This window comes from Sinohyriopsis cumingii, chromosome 9 (genome assembly GCF_028554795.1).
Source record: "Sinohyriopsis cumingii isolate HCF-2022 chromosome 9, ASM2855479v2, whole genome shotgun sequence".
In the NCBI taxonomy this organism is placed as follows: Eukaryota; Metazoa; Mollusca; class Bivalvia; order Unionida; family Unionidae; genus Sinohyriopsis; species Sinohyriopsis cumingii.
The window spans coordinates 54,457,805-54,480,709 of record NC_142969.1 but is presented as its reverse complement, the minus strand read 5'-3'; the positions used below and the strand labels follow the sequence as shown (position 1 = coordinate 54,480,709).

General features: G+C 39.8%; 1 protein-coding gene and 1 long non-coding RNA gene across 2 annotated transcripts in view; both read left to right on the top strand.

Annotated features, from left to right (window-relative positions):
- The window catches only part of LOC149791839 (uncharacterized), a 91,842-nt gene that overhangs the window by 29,651 nt on the left and 39,286 nt on the right, over window positions 1-22,905 (top strand). The gene's annotated exons all lie outside the window — the stretch shown is intronic.
- On the top strand, window positions 1,208-22,600 carry LOC149791840 (uncharacterized). Its single transcript, XM_089971306.1, has 3 exons — window positions 1,208-1,287; window positions 2,252-2,736; window positions 22,373-22,600. Exons 2-3 carry the CDS (start codon window positions 2,266-2,268, stop codon window positions 22,598-22,600), a joined length of 699 nt encoding a protein of 232 aa, XP_089827432.1. The 5' UTR covers window positions 1,208-1,287; window positions 2,252-2,265.

Sequence of the window (22,905 nt, the reverse complement as noted above, 5' to 3'; positions counted from 1 at the left end):
ACTTTCAAGACTGGACTATTGTTCTCTGTGCTACATTTCACTGTCGGACTCTAGTCCAACATACCTATCTAACCTCACCCATGTGTATACACCAGCAAGATACTTACGCTCCTCTTCTGACAATCGTATACTCATTATTCCCACTATGAAAACAAAGTCATATGGACAGCGTTCTTTTGCATACCAGGGCCCAGCAACGTGGAATGAATTGACCACTGAACTTAGACACAAAGACACAGTGATCACATTCAAGAAGGCTCTCAAAACTCACTTGTTTCGACTGCAAGAACAAACTTAAAGACCTAATAATGTTTCCTACCTGAAAGATTCGCAGCATGTTTTTATTTTTTAATGTTTTTCTAATTTCATGTTGTTTGTTTTTGTAATAATAGTATTATGTTTCTTATCTTATAGGTGTTGTCTAATGTTGTAAAGTGCTTAGAGCTTCTAAAGATTAGGCGCTATACAAAGTCCTCATTATTATTATTATTATTATTTCAAAGAACGGCTTTACGTCAGATAGCTTTCTTTTAACAAATCATTTCCTTCCTGCCAAACTTTAGTTAGACTGGAAGAATGGTGAAACGTATTATTAATGGCGGATTGGGGCTTTAAGCTTAATCAGTTTTCTCATTGCAAGCTCCTTGCCTGTGCAGCATTGGGTGAACCGAACCCAGTATTCTGAAATATCGTAGGAAATAAACCACTCCCGCTAATTTTGTACGCGGAAACGAAACAGAACACATTTTAGTTTAGGTATACGTCATTATGTACGTATAATTAAGTGGCGATAATGACTTGCTTTTTGAAGTGGCTTATGCTGAGGTTTTGGATTATGTACTGGCGAGACAGGTGATATATAAATTATACACAGTTCTCTGCTGGCTAATTCTTAACATATAATTTAAAATTTCATCAATAATGGGCTTGAAAAATGATACAAATTTTCAATTGTACTTTAGATTGATAACATGGATGGAAAACAGAATAATGACTCTGTTTCACGCAATTTCACGTGTGTGAAATAGTTTTTTAATGTTCCAGTTTAATTCTTGTTTAATACGTAAGCAGTTTGGCGAGTATCCTTCGAAGTTATTCGACTTGCGTCGAAAGACGACGATATTTCGATTGTATTGTTCTTTTGACGTCACTGCAGAGCGACGGTGACAACGTCACGCTACTAAATTACCTCAGCTGGCTTAGCATCACTCTTCCAGTGGTATAAAAACTGCGAAGTGTTTCACCATTGCTATTCTAGAAGTGGAAAAATTAGTCTGGATAGAAAAGGTGAGAGCAATTCTGCAAAAGGCAGCCTTCTAAAAGCCAAATATCACTTTCTAGAAATTTTGCTCAAGCTCTACTTCGTTAATCTTAGCTACTTTTCGACCAACGTCTTTTGTTATTTACATCCCAGTACACGGTTTATCAATTAACTTAATGTAGTCTGCTCATTTACACGTCTTTCTTGACAACTTATAGAGTCCTCTTTTAAGAGTACCTCTTTTATTCTTTCGTTTGTCTTTTGGGGAATATTTTTCCAATCTCTGCTAGTTTTCTTTAAGGTTCCATATGGGAAGTTGTATGGCATATCAAGATTTGGCAGAAAGTCCTCACTTGCCTCACATATAATATTGACATCTGCTGCCATACAAACTTTAGAAAATATAAAATGGAAATTTTTATTTATTTATTTATTTATTTATTTTACTTAAATCGTATTAAAAAGTTCGCAATATTCTAAACGGTATTGATAGTGTAGTTAGGTTGGGGGAAATGGGGAATCCAAAAGTAAACACTGAATCGGAAATAACCATCTTTTAAAATTATAAATTCTGGGTTCTATTGCCAGTTTTAGGTATAGAACCAGGAACCTCAGCTGTGCAAGACAATCATGTTATCACTGCGCTGTCTCTGCTCTTTTCATATCATAATGGTTTTTCATAAAATTTCATTGTTTTTTTTTTAACCGGAGTGGAATACGTTTTACTATCATCGTGGTGATTATACACCTTATTACCAAGTATCCAGCATTTTTTGATGACCTTAAACCTGATCTTGAATGATCCCTCTCTCTCTCTCTCTCTCTCTCTCTCTGATGCATGTATGTTTAATGTCAAGTTCTATTTTCCCACAGTAAAATAAACACTACATCAATGTTCGCTGTCTCAGATGATCTACAACACCAAAGGTAGTGTGGTAAAATTAGAGACAACCTACCATATTTCTGATCCTGAAAGGGCTTCTATTGCAGCCATTGGGTCTCATATGACCCTTGGAAACTGGGACGAGAACCGACCCCTTCTGGCGATCAACACAACTGGAAACCAGTGGGAAATCTACATTTCTGCCAGAGCTGGGACCCATATCTACTGGAAGTGGGTGATATACGACCTGCGGAAGAGAAAGGTGTTAATGTGGGAAGACAAGATTGATGTTCGGAAGCTAGTAGTCCCTTTCAATGATTCCCATATTATTGTCCCATGGAATAAGGCACAGAGTATACCGCTATCGTTGTATGATGGCCCTTCTTGCGATCCATACGAAAGTGTTATAATAAAGAAATATACCGCAAGAGATGATAAAGAACCCGAACAGGCATCAACCCCTAGATCTCAGGTTGAGAACCCTGTGGTCTCCCAGCCAAAGATAACTATGCCTTACCTAGGAAATCTCTCAGTCGGAAATAATGAGTACATTTCACTCTTTAAAGCTTTAAGCACAAGCAGCAGGGAGGCTGTACAGACCGAAACTTTTTGCACAACAAACCCCTCCGGGAAACTATTCCTCGATAGAGGGCTTATTTCGACAAATAAACCCTTCTATTCAGAATACAGGACAAAAAAAAATGTCCCCCGAAAACTCGAAGAGTTTCCAGGGACAAACTCGTTGAGTTTGCACTGACAACTTGGGTTACTTCAATAAATCTGAAACAGTTTCCGTGGCGGGGTCGTTATTGAAAAATCCATGGGTCGGGTCCAGCCCCCCTGCTGCTCTGGTAAATGAGTTTCCAAGGAAAAACATTTTTATGTTGCAAATAGTGTATCAAGTCCAATACGGTATCTTGTTCTGGGATCGTGTAAATTTATTGTCACAAATCCGTGAGGTTTTCTTTGAGCATGACTGAAGAAATTTTTAAATTTATTTAAATCCATATCGCCACCACACCAGGTTTGATGAATATTTCTCAGTGTATGTGTATCAACTCCATTGAATATCGCAAGAAGATTACAATTATCCCTGATTACTTTAGGAATTTGTGTATAACGCTGAGTAACATAAATCACATCAGTGTTTTTGTGACGTCCCCGGGAAAATATTCTTGCGGGATTTTTTTGCTTGTCCAACATAACATCATCATACACTACTAGGTTGTTAATTGATTCATCAAGATCCTCGACGCTGGGGGCTTCTTCGATATCAGTGATAAATTCAACAACATCCTCACCGTCTTTACTCAGCGCGCTTGCACTCTCATTAAAATCTTTTATAACGTTATAGCATCGTTGATCATCTACAGATGGAGCTATCAAATACAGTTTATCCCATTTCATCCACTTCATTATCAAGTTCAGCAACAGCTGTGTTTTACCTGAACCGGATGGCCCAATTATAATCGCGCGGATAGAGTTTGGTAGCACTGAATTATGCTTAACTGGCTCTTTCTTTTTTGTCGCAGAAAAATCTGTAATTTCCATTTGTATATAAAGAATAATAATTATGGATCTATATTGTGTGAAGTGTAAGGCACGAACCCCTACGAATGATCTAACAACCATTACAACAAAAAATAACAGACAAGCACTTTCTGGTACGTGTACGCGATGTGGCACAAAAAAATTTAGATTTCAAAAAAAAAGCGAGAATTTAGCGGAGGTGACATTGCAGCCAAACTTGGAAAGCTCCCCGGAACTCCCTGGGCAAAGTATCCCGGAGAAAAACATCTCCCAGGATACAATTACTGCGGTCCAGGGACCCGACTAGATATCAGACTTGATGAACAATCTAAACCAAAACCGGGAGAGTATCCGATAAACGCTATCGACGCAGCGTGTCACATACATGATGTTGCTTATCGAAGTAAAGATCTACAAGACAGGCATATCGCGGATGTGAAATTAATTCATGCACTAAGCGCCATAAAAAATAAATCATTTAAGGAGTCACTCGCTAATTGGTTAGTAAGATCAGCGATGAAATCTAAATTAGTATTAGGCGCTGGATAATTAAATAAAAATGCAAGCGATTTATTATTCCCCAATCGGATACTGGAGAGGTAACTCAGCAATTAATAAACTCGCCAACGCGGCATCAGTAACACGCGAGGTTGCCAAAAATTGGCTATCAAAACAAGCAATATGGCAAATCTACTTACCACCACCTCGACAAATCAACTTTGCACATTTTGATGTTAGTGTGCCCAATGAAGTTCATCAGGCTGACATACTATTCCTGCCTCATGATACTGTCCGTAGAAAAATATACAAATACGCGCTAACAGTAGTTGATGTTGCCAGTAGATACAAAGAAGCAGAACCGTTAGCGACTAAAACAGCGTCCGAAGTCGCCTCTGCGTTTAAACGAATTTATCAACGAGGACCTCTAAACTGGCCACGATTATTACAAGTTGATCCTGGCAAGGAATTTCAGGGCGCGGTGTCATCACTGACAAAGCAGCATAACGTTACCATACGACGAGGACATACTGAAATTCATCGGGATCAGGCAATTGTTGAGCGATTTAATAGAACACTCGCTGAGAGATTATTCGGATACCAGTACGCGAGGGAATTCATTTACGATACGAGATCTCGTGAATGGGTTGCAAGACTGCCAAACGTGATAGCCGCACTGAATAATGAAATTACCAGAACAACAAACATGAGACCTGTAAATGCAATCACAAAAAAATATATACCCCGCGTCAGTGAACGCGGACAACAGCAACAAAATGTTTCAACGCAGCCAGGGACGCTAGCGTCCCCACTGCTGGGTAATGTCACCGTTAGGTATTTATACGAACCAGGCGAACTAGAAGGAGGAAAAAAAAGAGCAACCGATCCCACATGGAGTGTTACTACACATAAGATATCCAGCATAACCAGATCAACTGGGAGAAACGCAATCTACAGATTAGATTCGACTGCTCCTCAACGCGGATTTAAACGCGAGCAACTTCAGGTGATTCCCGAGGATACACAATTACCACCCCGATCACTAAAGTGATCCGCACTGAAGTGATTCAATCATTTAAATAACTGCAGCAACACCTCTGCGTCGATTACACTCAAGACAGGTCAACATCACATTTTCACGTGTATGACCGCGACTGTTATCTATTCTATCTACGGTGAATTGCCTTGGGTCGTTTTTCGAATACTGCCACAGCAATAAACAATTACAACTCGCACAGTGATTATTCTGCTGTTGTTGTAATTGTATTACAAATTCAACATCCAAACTTTGTTTGGGATCAAACTCTCTACCATTTTTTTTGTCGCTCTGTTTGTAACCGGCTAATTTCTTTCTTATTGTGTCATCAGCGATTGAGCTGTCGTTGACAACATCATCTAATACAATTCTTCGTAACTGACCTATCCTTCTTACTCTTGACACGGCTAAATAAACTAAATTTGACCACTCGATGCGATCATCAACAATCCAAACTGTTGTATCTGAAATAGTTAGTCCCTGCGAACTGTGGATGGTCATAGCGTATCCTAGCGTCCACGGGGATTTGCTCATTTTCAGTGCCTGTTCAACAGCATCAACATCAACTGTGACAATATCATTTAATACTAAATTCTGTTTCTCCGGACCCGACGCAGTCAGGCGCCCTGGAATATCAACATCAATATTCTGCAATCGCGTATCAGCTGGTCTATAACACAACGGCACTGGCAACATGGGAAATTTCTTCTGATGTAACTGAAATAACCGCTGCTGAAGTGTGTCCCTGACTATCTTTCTACTTGCCACAATTAAATCACCTGGTTTCCACGTTTCCCAAAAGTCGCTCAGCGAAGTCTCTGGAATTATTTCACGCATTATCTCACACTGGACTTTATTGGTTTGTAGCCTGATCAGTGCCTTAAACTCTTTCAGCGTTTCATCGAGTGCTCTAACATCGTTAGTTATTTCCTCATAATAATCTACAAAAGTTTTCAGCCACTCGTGTGGAGATTCACCTGTAAATGGGGGTGGTTGACCATGATCGCCGCACATCACCACTGCGGTATTTTTCTTTAGCAGCCAATCCAGAAACTGTTTTAATGTATCCAACGGCACAGTGTCTATCTCATCCCAGATGATTTTCTCGGGAATATATTTCGTTCCCATTCGTTCAGGTGTCCACGTGCCGCCGCTGTATTTGAAAAAACTGTGATACGTGCACGCGTTAACATCCCGTTGTCTCATCTCCCTGGCAAGTCTGTGTGTGGGTGTTAGCACAATCATGTCAGAGTTTCTAAATAATTCAATCGCTCGAGTTGTTTTACCAGAACCACCAGGACCGTTCAGATAAACTGTTTTGTGTCTTGTAACAGGATCGTGCACCGGCGGCAACAACGAAGTTGCCCCCGACGAAACCATCGAAGATATTTCTGCGCTGCGATACTCATCCTCGATTTCAACATCAGCCGATTTACAATATCCGTGTAACATTTCATTCTTTATTCTCCACGAGCCCCACGATGGATCATCCGATATAACATTATCCAACAGCGCTGAGTGTTTTTTATCGATATAAAATGAATCCGTTGCAACTCTCACTGCGGCAACGGGGAATCTATTGATCATCGACAACAAATTTATGGATACATAAGCCAGCATCGAAGATCTCAAATGTGTGTACTGAGATGATTCTCCGTCAATATAACTAAAAACAGTCCCTAGTTTTTCCCCGTTTGACAGAAACACATCTTTGCGGTTACAGAACATGTTGTTCGTGGCTGCATCAGCGACAATAAGATCCAATTCAGTCTTGTCCATGATTAATCGACTGTGATGTTGTTTATGATCATACGCTCCACCTTGAGTGAATTTCCCTATTATTCTTCGTCCTAGATCTTTTGCTGTGCTTTCATCATTTCTGAGTTTGCTTTTAAGTACTTCAGGAGCTTTCTTGATGATAGCGTCGATAGAAGTTTCTGGATATTCTCGTGACCAATCTTCGATGACTTCTTCTAACGTAACCGGCGTTGGAGTTGGCAACCAAACTTCGGTTTGACGACAATAACATATAATCGCTTCGCTGACCGTCAGCGACAACAGTATTCGACTGTCAAGCATGTATCGCAATAACACTATCGGTGCCCATCGCTTCTCAACGAAATGTCTGCCAAACCAAACATAACACACAGGATGTAAATCCTTAGCGAATTTAAACGACGACACACAAGCAAATCCGGTCAAGTCAAAATCGGGTAAAACACCGTTGACAGCTACTCTTGTCATGGTATTGCCAGCGTGGCCAAACCGTTTAAAATATTCGCTGCATTCTCCACGCCCAAGGAAACTTCCTGGATAACACGCCGTCATGTCCACGGATATCATACCGCGGTGATCATACTGAGTATTCCACAAACCGCCGTGTCCGTATTCGACACAGCTCTGCTGGATATCAGCAAGAAAACTTTTCGGAGTTGGTCTCCATGAATTTCGTTCCCGGGCTACATGCGCGACAACACCCGGGACAGTAAAACAGTGTGTCAGTAACGTATCAGTGTTGCCAGCATGATATTTTTCTGCGAGTTTTTTCATTTCCTGCTGTAACGCCATTGTTCTGTATATTTCCCCGTTGGGTCTCACAAACTGATCATATTCTCCATCTTCGCTACTTCTGAATAACCACACAGACACTGGATCGGTTTTACTTATCTGATAAATAAAATCAAACATGCTCCCAGAATTGCTTTGCAATTCCGGATAATACTTCACAACACGGTCTTGCGGAAATATCCTAACCGAGTCAGTCCAGGCGTGACTGTTATGATCGATAATAGTTATTGGTGTTCCACGGGAATTGTATTTACACTCATACAATACCTCACCGGTTAACGATGAAACCGTTATAGGAAATTTTAGTATTCGCTCTAGCTCAGCAACATCATTTATTGACGCTCCTTTATCCGCTACTCGTGTCGCCCACGCTGTTATTTTAGTTTGTCTTAGCGGTGTTAGGCCGTTGCCTCGCATTGCATTTTTAAAATGTTCCATTACTCGCTCAGCTACACAATTCAACACCGACACCTTCATCGGTTTGAGTTTATCAACGCGTGGTTTCTTCATCGGATAAATTCCATAAATGACTGCGGTCACAGGATACGCTCTGGCATAATATGGTATATCAATCCCAACAAGTACTCCCGGTTTTGAGTCTTTACTTAACAGAACGGTTTTTCCGCCCCTTCTGGCATCAAGAACAGGGTCTAGTTTGTCTCTGATAATCCACGTTCCCTCGCCGACTCCAACAATAAATTTTATCTGTACGAAATATCTTCTATCGTCGAGATACCCAATTATGTTACGCGCGATTGTATCGTTCATGGTAGCATCAATGATACGGTCACGAGAAATGCTTTGCATTTCCCGAGAAACGCTCGCGTTTCCGAGGATAATTTTATACGAAGACCACGTGTGTGCGGCACCATCACGACGAAACTCTTCTTTGGCATTCTTGATAACACCAATTACCTCTGCTAACTCTCTTCGTCGTGGATCAGCGGTTAACCGGTCAAGATCGAATCTAGAACCTGATATGGGTTTTATTCTGGATAGTCTTTCAAAACCCATTATTATAATTAAGACAAATATTTAAATAGACAAATATATTATATGATGAACCAATGCAAGTGGATCAAACTAAATTCATCAGCGCCGTGTAGCAAACCCTGCAGAGGCGAATACTGTGGACAACATGCTCAACAGGTCCGCGGTGGGAGTCTAGGACCGATACCGTGTATCAGATGCGGCATTGGAGTACGAGGAAAAACGCAATTATGTTCAGCGTGTGGTGGAAAACGCTATCGAGAACTAAAACGGTATTATGATAAAAAAAATCCAGACTGTGATAACGCTCTCAAATGCGAGCGTGATTACATAAATAAGTTTTCAGACAAATTATGAATTAGACAATGATTTGCTTATAGTATAATGAATCAAGAATTCGTCCGACATCCAACTATTCCAAATTATGAGGCAAACCGAGATGGCATAGTGAGAAACTGCAGGCTGAGGAAACAAGTTGGTACAGTTGATAATGGTGGTTATTCAAGATTTACTGCCGCCGGAAAGAGGTATTTATGTCATCGTGTTATTTACGAATGTTTCTTTGGAGTGATCCCTAAAGGTTTTGTCATTGATCACATTAACGGTAACATACTTGATAACTCTATAAACAATCTTCGTGTGGTCACTCAGAGCAAGAACTGCTTACTGGGTAACACAGGGTGTCGTAAAACAGTTGCAAGAAGAGCTATTAAATCTATAAACGCAATTACAGGTGAAGAAATTGTATTCCAGTCAATAGCCGCAGCCGGTAGGTATTTCGATATTTGTCCACCTTCTGTACAGCATGTCGCAGATGGGATCTACAAAACAGCATTTTCAAAAAAGCTTAAACAGAAGATCACATTTAGTTATGTACCTTTTTATCCCTGACACAAGCGACGATAACTCCTCCGGGAATGTGCAACGCTTTGCAGAGTTGTCGTTGGGTCAGAGGATTTACTTCCCCTGACAGAGTCAAACCTGATAAAATATTTTATCGAGTTCATAACATGTAATCATTTATTTACCGTAGAATATATATTTTTTTACAAACAATATCCTCGTTTTACTGAATATATCCGACTGTTTTGCTCTTCTGTGCTTGTTATATGACCGCGCTTAAGAAAACATACAATTAAAATATTTTAAACAAGTCCCGCCCACTGCTAGAGCGAATTTCCAACTCGCAAGTAACAGTTGGGTTATATACGAAATCGCTCCCTAAGACCTTTGGGTCGATCGAAAGTCAGCACGCGCAAGCAAAACCATAAATTTAATCCGCCAATGGCGGGTGTCTTTTGTGCACCATCCAATGGTCGATTCAATGGATGGTTTTGCTCTGCTGCTGACCGTAGAAAATGACCCACCTGTGTATGTTTGTGTCGTCATAGGATAAGGTCTTAGGATAAGTTAGGATAAGATTACATGTTCATTGTGCCTTTACTTGCTGTCATACTCGAATCAGAGGTTAAAGGTTGTCTGTTCTGTACCGTCTCTTAGGATAAGATTACATGTTCATTGTACCTTTGCTTGCTGTGATACTCGAATCAGAGGTAAAGGTTGTCTGTTCTGTACCGTCTCTTAGGATAAGATTACATGTTCATTGTACCTTTGCTTGCTGTGATACTCGAATCAGAGGTAAAGGTTGTTTGTGTTGTCAAATAAATGTTTGCCGGGCCTGCTAGAGAACTCGATCCTAGAAGCCAGGGCTGTCTCGTCTTGTAAATAAATGTGCCTCTGAGTCACTTGGCAGTCAGAGGGGTCCGTCCTTAGGATAAGTTACGTGTTATATGTTTGTCCTTGTCAATTCACTAAACACGTCTTCTTGAGCCTATAGAACGTTATTTGACGATCTAGAGGCTCTTGCAGGGGATAAAGTGTTTCGTGTTACATGTTGTATTGTCATGTCGGAAGCAGTCCTCGTGGGGTTCTAGAACGTTATTTGACGATCTAGGCCCTTGCAGGGGATAAATGTTTCCGACTGTCTCGTTTTGTTTTGGAAAGCTAGCGTTTCTCATGCAAAGTGTTTCTATTAAAAATATAAAAATATATAATAATATGAATCACGAAAATATAAATACCATACTTGTTGAAATTAAAGAATTACAACAGCGAGGTTTTAATATTTTACTAGACACTGAAACAATTATGTCAGATTTTGAATCCTTGAATGAGCTATCACGCTTGGGGAAGAACAATCTCCCTGCTCGTTATAGGTTCATTAAGGGTTTGCAAGATCGTGTTTACAGATCACTTGCCGGGATAACTGAAAATCAGGTATCTGAATTTATTCCACTGTGCCGTGCAGTTGAGAAGATTCGTCTTGGATTGTCACAAGAGTATGAGACTCGAAAATTAATTAGCACCAGGGTGAGACGGTTAAAAGGTTATATAAAGAATCTAGACACGGAAATGCCTTGCATTTCTGACAAAAATACTAGTGTTTCTGACTACGAGGCCGACAAGGAAGTATAAACCGCATAGCGTGTGACTCACAGCACAAAGTGAAAGTAGAACCTGAGAACACTAGCCCCCCCCCCCCCCCGCTTGGAGTGTAAGGCACATTTCCACGGGTAAAAAAAAAGTGTATTATTTTTTTTGCCCTTGGAAACTCAAAGAGTTTCTCAAGTGAAGGGCGCTTTCAGATTTTCAGGATTTGCTTAAGCGTTTCAACATCAATACAGGAATGAGAATAGTTCATAATCTGTTCTCGTTGACACCAAACTATGATCATATGATTTTGCTGTAGCTCTGTTAATTGTGACGGAGTTAACAAGAAGTCTTCGTCACCATACACGTCAATAACTATTTTAACGGGGAAATACTGTTCTGGGAATGTCTGTATTTGAAATGCGGTTTTTATTGCCTCGTAAAGAATTTGCTTATCATGAATATGAACTCGTGCATGAATGTACTCGGGTTGATACATTATACACAACCGTTTTTTTTTAAATGCGTGCTAGCACTTTCAACGATAACTTATGCTGGTTTTGATAGGGTATTTGCACGATAAAATGACGAAAATGGATCAGTGCAGAAAAAAAAACTATTATAAATATTATGGATCCCTTGACTTAGGACTTCACCAGTAAGTTTATACTAACAGTCTCGTCACGCAGGTCCAACAAATTCCCCCTCTGGTCGGTGAGTTTGAAATTTATCGTTGACAACCACGGGTTATGACACCGTAGATAGACCGGATTGATTGGTTCTTGCACAATCAGAAAACCAGGGGGGTCTCTTGGTGTGAACGTATACAGGATAAACCCCTGTTGTGCCGTCGTAGTATCTGATGCGCTGTAACTGCCATCGATGACGTCACATACAAGATTGACCGCAATAACATCTGTGATATTTACGATCCCGGGTGAGATGTGTCTGCCATCGGATGCTGTACTGTTGTCGTGCTTGAGAATAACAGGTTGTGGTTTTATTCGTTCGTACGCGGCAAGAATATCTTCGAAAGATTGATCGATGAGATCAGAGACTGATTTTCTCAGCTCGGGCACGTTATATCCAGGAAATTTAAAATCTGAAATATCATTCACTTGAATACCATATTTAATTGCAAAATCTGCTCTGGCTATCTGTCTATAATTATCATCGATATAGTCTTTAAGATCCAGTAAAGCCTGAATTATTCTTAGATTTATAGTTTCCATGGCCGATGCGAGTTTGTTTAGTTTTTCTATGGTTGTGATAATATTATCACGCGGACTTGTTAAATCAGAAATATAATCTTGGAAATATACTCGCAGGAGTTGTAGCTGTTGTTTATGTACTAGATTGATCGGAATAAATAATTCAGATTCTATATCATCTAGACGGTAAACACGGAGCTCCTGCCCCCCCCCCTTAACACGTGGAGCTTCTATACTCCAAGTATCGGGCATTAAAGTACTTTTTCTTGCTAGTAATTGATCTGCAAGGAGTAAATAATAATTGTACTCGAGGTCGTGTAGTGCTTCTTTATAGGTCATAAAATCCGATTTTTCAGGTTTTGGTGGACGAGGTTTAACCTCGGGGGCCTTTGGCCATCCTAATAATGTTCGGATTGAGCTGTTATAAATATCCACGGCGTATCCTGGCGTTGAGATTTCAATGACCGCAGACAGCGTTGGTTCATGAGCTGTTATAGATATTTTGGCTTCCTTGCCGGTGATTCGTTTTATTTGGCGTTGTATCTCATTATTGATTTCTTCGATCTGATAACTCCCAGTGGGAAGTGTAATTGTATTCCAGTCAAGTTCACCCTGTTCGCCGGAGTCGGCTTTGCTTTTCCCGAACACGAATGAATTATTTGGCTGCAGACCACCAAATGATGCCGACCTAACATTGGGCCAGCTGTGATACACACTGAGCTTTGCTAACGCGATTTCACTCACTGGAATTGGAGTTCGAAAATTAATACCGAATTCTGGTGTCGTCGAGGACACTGAGATCATTGTGGTCCTTACCGGTGTTGTGTTTGTGACTATTTGTTGAAGCAGTTCTATTGACATTATTTATTTGTTTAGTTTTCAAATAGTCATTGTACGCATCTGACATTAGTTTGAATTCAGAATCTGATATCGTAGCGTCGCTACTTTGCACGTCTAACGATGATGATATCAGCGATGATAATTTCTGATATGCGGTCGTGGCTGTATTTAATTTTGTCGTGTAATCGTGTAATTTTGTGTTAGCACATGATGATATTTTTTTTGCTATGATGCCGAAAACTCCAGCTGTTGTTGTGGCCGCGGAAACACAGATCGTGGCGGCGACTGCTGCAGTTACCGGAGTGACCGCTGATAGTATTGCTCCGGCAGATGCAACAACGGCAGACACTGAATAAACCATAATATCCAGCACTGTTATGCGGCGCTTGTATTTTTTTACTTTTTGACTAGTTACTTCGATGACAGTTTTTAACTCAGATTGCCACTCACGGACTTGATTGTATCGATATTGTTGAGCATCTGGCGTCGTTGACATTATTCAATTACGCGGTAACCAATTGAGGCGTTGCAGCGACGAATTCCAAACAAAACCAGTAAGATGTTGCTGTTAAACTATCGTCCTCGGCTTCAAGCATAAATGTTTCCTCGGTTCCGCTGTTTAGTATTACAGTGCAAACCCCGGAATACTTATCGGTGGAATGTCTCCAAGGATATGTTGTGAAGATTTCAAATTTAGCGGCTGAAAACACAGACAACCTGTAAACACCGGTGGCTGTTGCTGTATATTTGATAGTGTTATTTTGTCGTGACCATGTTGCGAATCCCGATGATACCGTGAATACGATGTTGGTGATATGCCCCGGAGTAACTCCAGTGGGAACTTTAATCAAACTGGTTTTGTTAACGATATCAGGAATACCCGATACGATATCCTGCTGTGTTTGTTTGATCGTGTTAATGTCGGTCTTTACATCAGCGAGTTTTACATCGACGACTGGAGGAGTCCCAAAGAACTTATCCACGACCTCATCAGTTTTTACGAAGTTTCTTCGAAATCTTGTAAACGCGCCCACGTGAACATCATGCTCTGCACGCAGCGTATTTAGTTTACCGTTGACGATGTCCACGTATTGTTTGTTTGACGCATCCTGGTCGGATTCGGGATTCGCTAACGCGGTTATTTTGTTGCCGCTCATGCTGAGTTCGCCTGTCATCGTGTCACCGGCTTTTTTCACACATTTATCAACACCTTTATCAATACTGTCTTTGATGCTTGCGATTGATATATTCGAGTCCTTGATCCGGCCGCCATCACTAAATGCAACGAAGTTATCCTTGGTAGCTCCAAGAACTCTGCGAATTATATCATTCCACTTAATGTTGCTCGTTCTTAGTTTTCCTTGCCTGTCTTGGAAAATAGCAACTTCATCTGGGTCAACTCCAGCTATATTCAAAAGATTATCGACTTCATCTTTGGTCGCATATTTTGAGAGATCAGCATCTGTGCTTGGTTTACCTCCTCGTGTGAAAGGTCTTCCGTAAATATCCACCATTATTCTTATTGCTGTTTTTCAAATGCTAGCATTTCTCGATGCGGTATATTCATACACTACTTTATGAGGAGGAGTTGCTGGATTTCTTGAGATTGCATCAAGAACATTTAAAACCTCCCTCCCACAAATGGGCGGATCAATTAATGTTTGTGTTGGTAACGTCGACTGCCACACTGGAACATTAGAAAATCTGCTGACATACTTGAGAAACTCAACTGGCGGTGCTAAACCGTACGAATCAAAATAGATAATTCCACGTGGATCGATCGCGTAAGCAACCCAGTGAGTTCCCGGACCATCTTTGTTGTCGAGATTGATAATGCCAGTTTCTGGATTATTCGGTCGTTGCGGTAATTGATCTCGCATAAATACGCCTCTGAAATGTTTTACACGCAATTTTTTAACAGCATCGAGTAAATCAAAATTGCTCAACGGCGTTAGAATTTTTTTGGATACCATGATGGTGGAGTTCCTGGTAGTCTTAGACCGCGTCCCTTTTTTTTCTTGTATCCTTTTCCCGTTGCCTTTTTTAGTGCCATTCCAGCTGCAGTTCCAACTGCACCGAGTGCTGCGGCTTTTGCTACGGCTGGTGCTGCCGCGGCAATCAACGCCGGTATTGCTGCGAGAAGAGGAAATATTCCACCGGTTTTAGTCATGTCCTTGATAGCTGCAGCAGAGAAATCAAGTCGGACACCGGTTTTTGCTGTTAGTGCCTTATTAAAATGTTTAAGCTGAGTATTAGTCAACGACAATTTGTTTGGACCACCAGTAATCTGATCTCGTTTTAGTGTTATTGATGTCCCGCACGTGCTTGCGTTCTTTGATTGCAATTTCTTCGTTTGACCGGAAGTCAAGGTGACATTAACATGACTGTATGACATTATATCCTAAGTTTGATTTTAATTGCGTTACATATTCTCGATTGGAGCGTCGATGACCCTCATTCGTCCGCCAACACCTTCAAGCAGCATTGCTTTATCGGAGAGTATGACAGCAATCGCTCTGTAACCACCAGCAGGAACACCTACACGAGCTCGGAAATGTAGGTCGACAACAGATTGTTTAACCAGATCAAGATGTTCCAGCGAAAAGTAATAAATCGGATATAAACTCATAAAGTCTCGCTGTGATATTTGCAGGCCAGTGTCTACATTAAGGTCGCGCCCCATAAATGACATCAGACGATGATACGCGCGTGCGACACGATGATGTTCGAAATCTATTAATATATCCTCAGATGGCTCCTGATGCCCATTTATTCTCAACGAAACTTCAGAAACTCCAAGTGTATCAAATACCATTGGATTTCTTTCCTGGCTATCTGTTCTAGCACGGTATTGAAATGCAATGAAAATATGTCGTGGTGCTGATACTCCTTGTTGCGATGATATATGCCATGTAAACAACCCACCATTATCACCCTGAATAACGTCTGTGGTTGTTGTTTTCCAGGATAGCAGTGATTTACCGCCCGTGTCCATGAAAGACAACAGTCGTTGTTCTTCGGTGATTGACGGAGACAACACTGGCATCCACAACCACAGTTTAGTTAGTATTACCTGACCAGGGGCAACAGCAGCATCTCGCCAGATAGCGTCATTATCATCAGGTTTTCGCACAAGTACAACTGTGTGTTTGGCACCGAATATGACCTTGTGGACATCTCTGCAGAATCCAAAGATGTGAGACAATGGAATCACACCTGAGAACTCTTCATCTCCACTTAACATCGATCTACGTGTTGCAAAACCCAAATTAAAATTTTCGTTCATCGATGCAACTGCGTCACCGGCATTATTCATTGTTACATTCCTGTTCTCGGGGCTGTCGGTTATATCCTTTGCAAACATCATTGATGGTCCGGCTGATCTGGTGTAATCATCCGAGTATCTCGCCAACCCGAGAATTGTTGTGGCAACGTCGACGTTATCATGAATTGTTTCAATTTCTTTTCCATCTATCATGTAAATAGCGGATTTAAATAACGCCATGATGCCGTTGTTAACAAATCCAACTCGGTCGCCGATTCCGTAGTTAGTGTTATCATTCTTTAAAAGCCTACCTTCAACTTCGATGAAGGCCTCAGCGGGCAAGAAGTATCTACTTGTATCCTGGACCTGTAGTTCAATTCTTCCGCGTTGGTTAGGATCACGTGCTTCATAAGAATAATATTGAAAATCACGTACAGAATCATCTTTAAGTACTGGTTTGGACATATCAAACGCGTCATTGGATTTTCGTGCAAACATTATTATTATTTGTGATGATCTAATTAAAATGTTATCGTCACCGGAAACCACTACCAGCTATCAAATTAGCAGTTACACTATCTTGCAACGCTTTGGAGGTAATTCCTGCTGTTGCGATCTCAGCTAATTTCTGATTTACGGCCTTATTTACTACGCTACTAACATTTGCCGGCATAGCTTCAGTGGATGGTAGTTTTACTGGCACCAACCTCTCGACTGGGTTTTTTTTCGTATCAGCTGTGCTAGTCGATCCTTGATTGATTGAAATGCTTTCCCGGCAAGACTACCAACAGTGCCAATGGCTTTATCCTTGACAACATCAGCGGCTTTCATCGCGAATTGTTTTGCTAACGGTCCAGCTTTCGGAGCGATTCTTGTGACTAAATCCCTAACAACATCACCGACTCCATCTCCGTAAACAACCTCGTATACTGGTAATCGTGAGTTTACTATTCTGACACTTCTTGGTCTGCGAAAAGAATCGTGTAGTATCATTTTATTTAATTATTGTTTCTCTAACTAAATTTGCTAGTCGCTGTGGTAACCGTCTGCGAGTTCATCAATGAGTCCACGATAGATGCCGATATCCATGATGCCACGCTGAAATAGTCTCTGACAGATATCTGCGGCTTCATTTATAATTTCCGGAGAATTGTTTCCGGCACGTCTTCCTCCGATGAGAACTTCCAACCGTGATACATCATCGATGATATTATTAGGGCAGGCAATAAAACCGGATCCTAAACCCCTCCCTGTTGTTGATGGTACAATTCTTGGGGATAAAATGTCTTGCGGCAAACTTTCAGAAGATGTTGTTAAGTCAATTATCGGCGACCTAGTTTGTTTGGATTTTTGGCCCCGTGGACTTCCTTCAGATGCAGCCTCGTATTCACCTAACGGAGTTAGGTCAGGATCTATTGCTCTTCGCCGTGAAGGATATTGTTGTCGTTCTGTGTGTTGCAACGGTGATTTTTCTTCTTGAGGTTGCGATGGTGGAATTTCAAGTTTACGTATAGCATCTACAAGTCTATCGTATTTTGTATCGTCCCTGCTGATTTGTTTTTTATTTTCACGTATACGATACGAATATTTGATAAAATTATCATCTGTCATAGAACCGTGTTCTGGGTTTAAAGACACATCTCTTCTAATCAATCCTAACAGTATTGTCTCAGGTAATTTCTCTTCTGGTACATTTTTAAGAAGTTCAATATAATCCGGCGTAAATCTTTTGGCGGGGTCAGTAATTCTCCCTGTTACTCGCTTACCAGCAGGTACTGACACAACAACTTCATCGGGTGGAGGCGGGGGTTTAAGTCCAGCTGAAATATCCTGTAAAATTTTCCTTTGCTCTATTAAAGCCTCTTTGGTAACAGCTGCGGATTTTTCAGTAGCTTTGGTCACGGGTTTAAATAATTCCTCCGTAGTCTCTGCAAAGCCTTCCCGTGCTTGCTGTCTTAGTTGTAATTTTTGTCTGACACTATCACGGACAGGAAGAAATTTCTGAATTGCTTCGAGACGTTCTCGAGCTAATCTAGTCGTATGTGCTTCTCCAATATTTGCCATTATTTATTTGTCAATGATTTAATTCCGCTAACATAAAAATGTTTTTCCTTGGAAACTCATTTACCAGAGCAGCAGGGGGGCTGGACCCGACCCATGGATTTTTCAATAACGACCCCGCCACGGAAACTGTTTCAGATTTATTGAAGTAACCCAAGTTGTCAGTGCAAACTCAACGAGTTTGTCCCTGGAAACTCTTCGAGTTTTCGGGGGACATTTTTTTTTGTCCTGTATTCTGAATAGAAGGGTTTATTTGTCGAAATAAGCCCTCTATCGAGGAATAGTTTCCCGGAGGGGTTTGTTGTGCAAAAAGTTTCGGTCTGTACAGCCTCCCTGCTGCTGCACAAAATACGTTGGAAATATTGGAAATCCAATCATGGGAGTGATCGCCCTTTGCGTTGTTTGCTACTCCATTTACACGAAGTTCTTTTTAAGTTTTAACGATAATAACATCGGAAAACATATTTAAATCGTATTTTGGTTCATCAATGTGAATAATTAACTTGAGTTTATTATTCATATTTTCTTTTTCTTTCTATATATTAAATCCTTATATATTTGGTTTAAATATACCTTATGCGATTAAATGGATCAAAAGTATAACAGACTCAGACCTTTTTAGGCATAATATGCCCATTTAATCAAGACGCAAAATTAAGAGAAAATATACAGCAATAATCGAATAATCAGCAATCATCTAAATTGACGGTGGTGGAGATGTGAACTTTGACTTCGGGTCTGACATTTGGGTGTTGTTGTTTTTTTGTACGGTCGAATTTGATACATGTTTGCAGTCATGATAAGCAGAGAAAAATGAAACCAATTTTCTGTCCTCGTGACTTGAGTCCTACACAGATAATAACTCCTTAATGACGGTATGGATGGGGTGATATTACTGAAAGGATTCTTTTTATCTGTGTACTATACAATCGTACTATACGATCGTGGGCAATCTTAGGCAGGAAACGACTGTATCACTTGAAATTCTTGCAAATAATGTTAACTGTAGTTATTTAACTGAAATTGATCAGGGGAGACAACTTGTCCATGATTGATTTAAACACAGAAAATAGTTGTCTTTTGAACGACTCCCTAAACGACTAATGCTTGAAGTTAGGTGGAAAACTATGTCCGCTCGTCGAAGGCACAGAAGTTGATAAGATCGAGAATTTCAGTCTAAGAATGTCTGATATTTCAAGAGAAATGTGCGCATTCAATGATCACAACGTTTATAGAATTGAATGGCTGTGATACAAGGAATGAATTCTTGTAATAAAAAAAAGCGTGGTATGTGCAGAGAAAGACTCATTCAATGACCACATACAAATTAACAGGAAAGATGCCTCTGTAAAAACAATTAAAATCACAGAATAACTACGCTTAATCTGATAATTTATTTTACACAATGTATTCATTTTTATGACGTCTTCTAGATTTCCCACACAAAAATGCGTAACTTTGACACACATTTGACACTTTGACATATCAAAGCCTTGAACACCATTTCATACATTTGCATTATTTTGTGATTATATCTGCATTTCGTTAATAGAAACAGAATGATTTCCCTACAACGAAAAACCTAAAATGAATTTTAACTCGGCCTGAAATGGTTCAAATATGGGGCAAACATTTCTGTAATTATATTCATGATTTGCTGAATACACAAAACTCATTGAGTAGGATTGTTCCGTACAAAATATTTTAGATCTATAGAATTTATAATTCATGGAAGTCCTTGCTTGGACTATAAGAAACATCAAACATTAATTATCGTTTAAACAGCTGTTACCTTGGAAATTTTACACAAGGATCTTTCTAAACAAAACTTAAAAGAATGTAGCAGATCACACAGTTTATATATATATATATATATATATATATATATATATATATATATACACACACACACACACATAGATAATTGTAGCTAAACCACCTTCTCTTAGCATAGCATAAGACGAAGCAGTGATGAAGATAAGATATGCATGCATACATACAGACAGACAGACAGACAGACAGGCATGCATGTATACATACATACATATATACAGACATACAGACAGACATACAGACAAACAGGCAGACATGCAAAGAAGATACAGGTATGTTTATGCCATTTGACTTTAGGTATTACGACAATAGTAAATAATAAAAAAATGTTTTTAACTTTTAATTTATTGAACAGGTTTAATATTGACAGTGCGGTTTTTATGTCACGTGTTTAGGCTCGAATAAACAGTAACACAAGAAAGAGTGAAAACAACACGCTTTGAAAAATATACAATAATGTAATTCCCTGGAAAAATTCTGTAAAAATGAAAAATATGAACTTACGGTTTTATAGAATCAAATCCAAAATAATCAAAAAATAATCCGAGAATAGAATTTTATTAGTCCTAATAGCAAAATGTTCTACTGATTTCACGTTCGAATCCCGACGAGGAATCCAAGATGGAAGACGATAACGCATGCTGCAATCTGTAGTGTTGATGTCTACAGTTCCTTGTAGAAACAAGAATTATCAATCGGGTTTCTGATAGCTGAATAAATATTTATAAATAAAAAAACGTCCTTGTTCCACGATATTATATGAGCACATGTATTTTTCTGAAAAATAACAGAATTAATAATGTTTAATTCAAGTAATTTGAAGTAACTCCAAACCAAGTAATTTGAAATAACTCCAAATAGCACAACATACAACCAACAGTTTAACAGCCCAGCTTCTACTGAGATTAATTCTCTAAAACATGGGTTAAATCGTATTCTAAACGTAAACAAGGGGTCACGTGATCTTCGGGAAGCTTATATAAAGCAAGTACATGTTATAGGTCACGTACACCCAGTGTGACCCGGACGAAAAAGAATCATTTTAAAATAAAATAGAACTTGTTTACGATGGTTGCTACAATTTTGAAACAAGGTCAGGATATAGATCAAGACCTGGTGTTTATAAACTAACAGTCAAAGTCAAACTAGTTTCTGAAAAAAAGTATCATCTCTAGTGAATAAATTTACATTACATTATCATGTAATGAAATATAAAAGAAATAAAAATGTAAAACTGACAAACAATTAAATTGAAATAAATATATATTAAATAAGATATAATTAAATCAAATATACATAACAGCGGTCATCAGCCATCAAATATTGAAATTATATTTCTTGTTGTAACTGTGACATCTCGGTGAGAATAGGATCCAGAGGTAAATGAGGTATTCATTGTTCGTACTAACGATGGAACTCTATCGTTTGTATGGAACTAAAGTGTGCTTTCTTCCCTCCATCAGATTCAAAGGTATAAGTATGATGTCATTTCAGAAACGGGTGTCCTTTATCTTCTTTTCTTCCCCTTATCTCATGACTCCTACAGAGGTACAACAGTCGTTCATAACGAAAGAGCATCCACATTTAACAACGGTCGGCATGGGTCGAAATTCTCCTAGTTGAATCGATATTTGTTTTCTTTTGATTGATGGTAATTTCTTTTTCACCATTTGACGAGGAACGTTCCGATGTTTTCCTAAGTGTTGTTTCTGCATCATGGGTAAGGGTACAGTTCCTTTCAAAACAAGCAAGCTACATACAAACCCAGTATCGATGACTTCTTTGTGTGCTCTTTGATTTGTTTTCGAATCGGAGGATTGTATTAAGTCAGTACCGACAAAGCATCCCAAGTTTTAGGCAAGCGAGGAGGGAATCGCTTTCTTTTCTCTTTTTTGGAAAAAAGTTGAGTCTGGAGACGACGAACACTGTAGTGTGTACTTCTGATTGGTGACATATTTGGTTACAGGAGCATGCTAAAGTGAATCGTTTCTCCACTGACTGTCGGCACATCGTATCAACTTTGTTATGGGTAGCACTCGAAAGTGACGTGTTTTCAATGGACTTGATCGGGACAGTCATTGATGTGATGAATCCAGTCAACTTTGTAAAACAACAGTTCTGTCTTGGTTGGATCACATTGTTAGCTGCAGTAGTAGTGACTGAAGATGAAGACGTCGTCGCTGCCGCCTTTTAAAAGGAAATTAGGAAATGCAGGTGTTAAATCAGGATTGGCATCCATCGTCATGAACGGAGAAGTGCTAGGAGGAGGAGACACCGTCACAGAAAGGCATGGTTTTCTCGAGTACGTACGCGTGTCTCTTTTTCTGTCCTGAGATTTTGTCTTGGATTTTCCTTCTCGGGGCTATTCGTTTTATTGTGCGAACTTGTGGCACCAACACTAGCTATATTCTTTCTTGTCTGATGCCGCCTTTTGGGTGATTCGAATCTTTTCTTTGTTATAGCTTCGCCTCTTGGATTCCACTTTAAAAGGGAACGTAT

What these genes read in the sequence shown, in the direction of transcription:
- LOC149791840 (XM_089971306.1), top strand. Translation starts at nt 2,266, where the DNA reads ATGACCCTTGGAAACTGGGACGAGAACCGACCCCTTCTGGCGATCAAC. An exon ending in GCACAAGCAGCAGGGAGGCT is followed by an intron (nt 2,737 to 22,372) that starts GTACAGACCGAA and finishes ATTTGGTTACAG; the next exon opens with GAGCATGCTAAAGTGAATCG.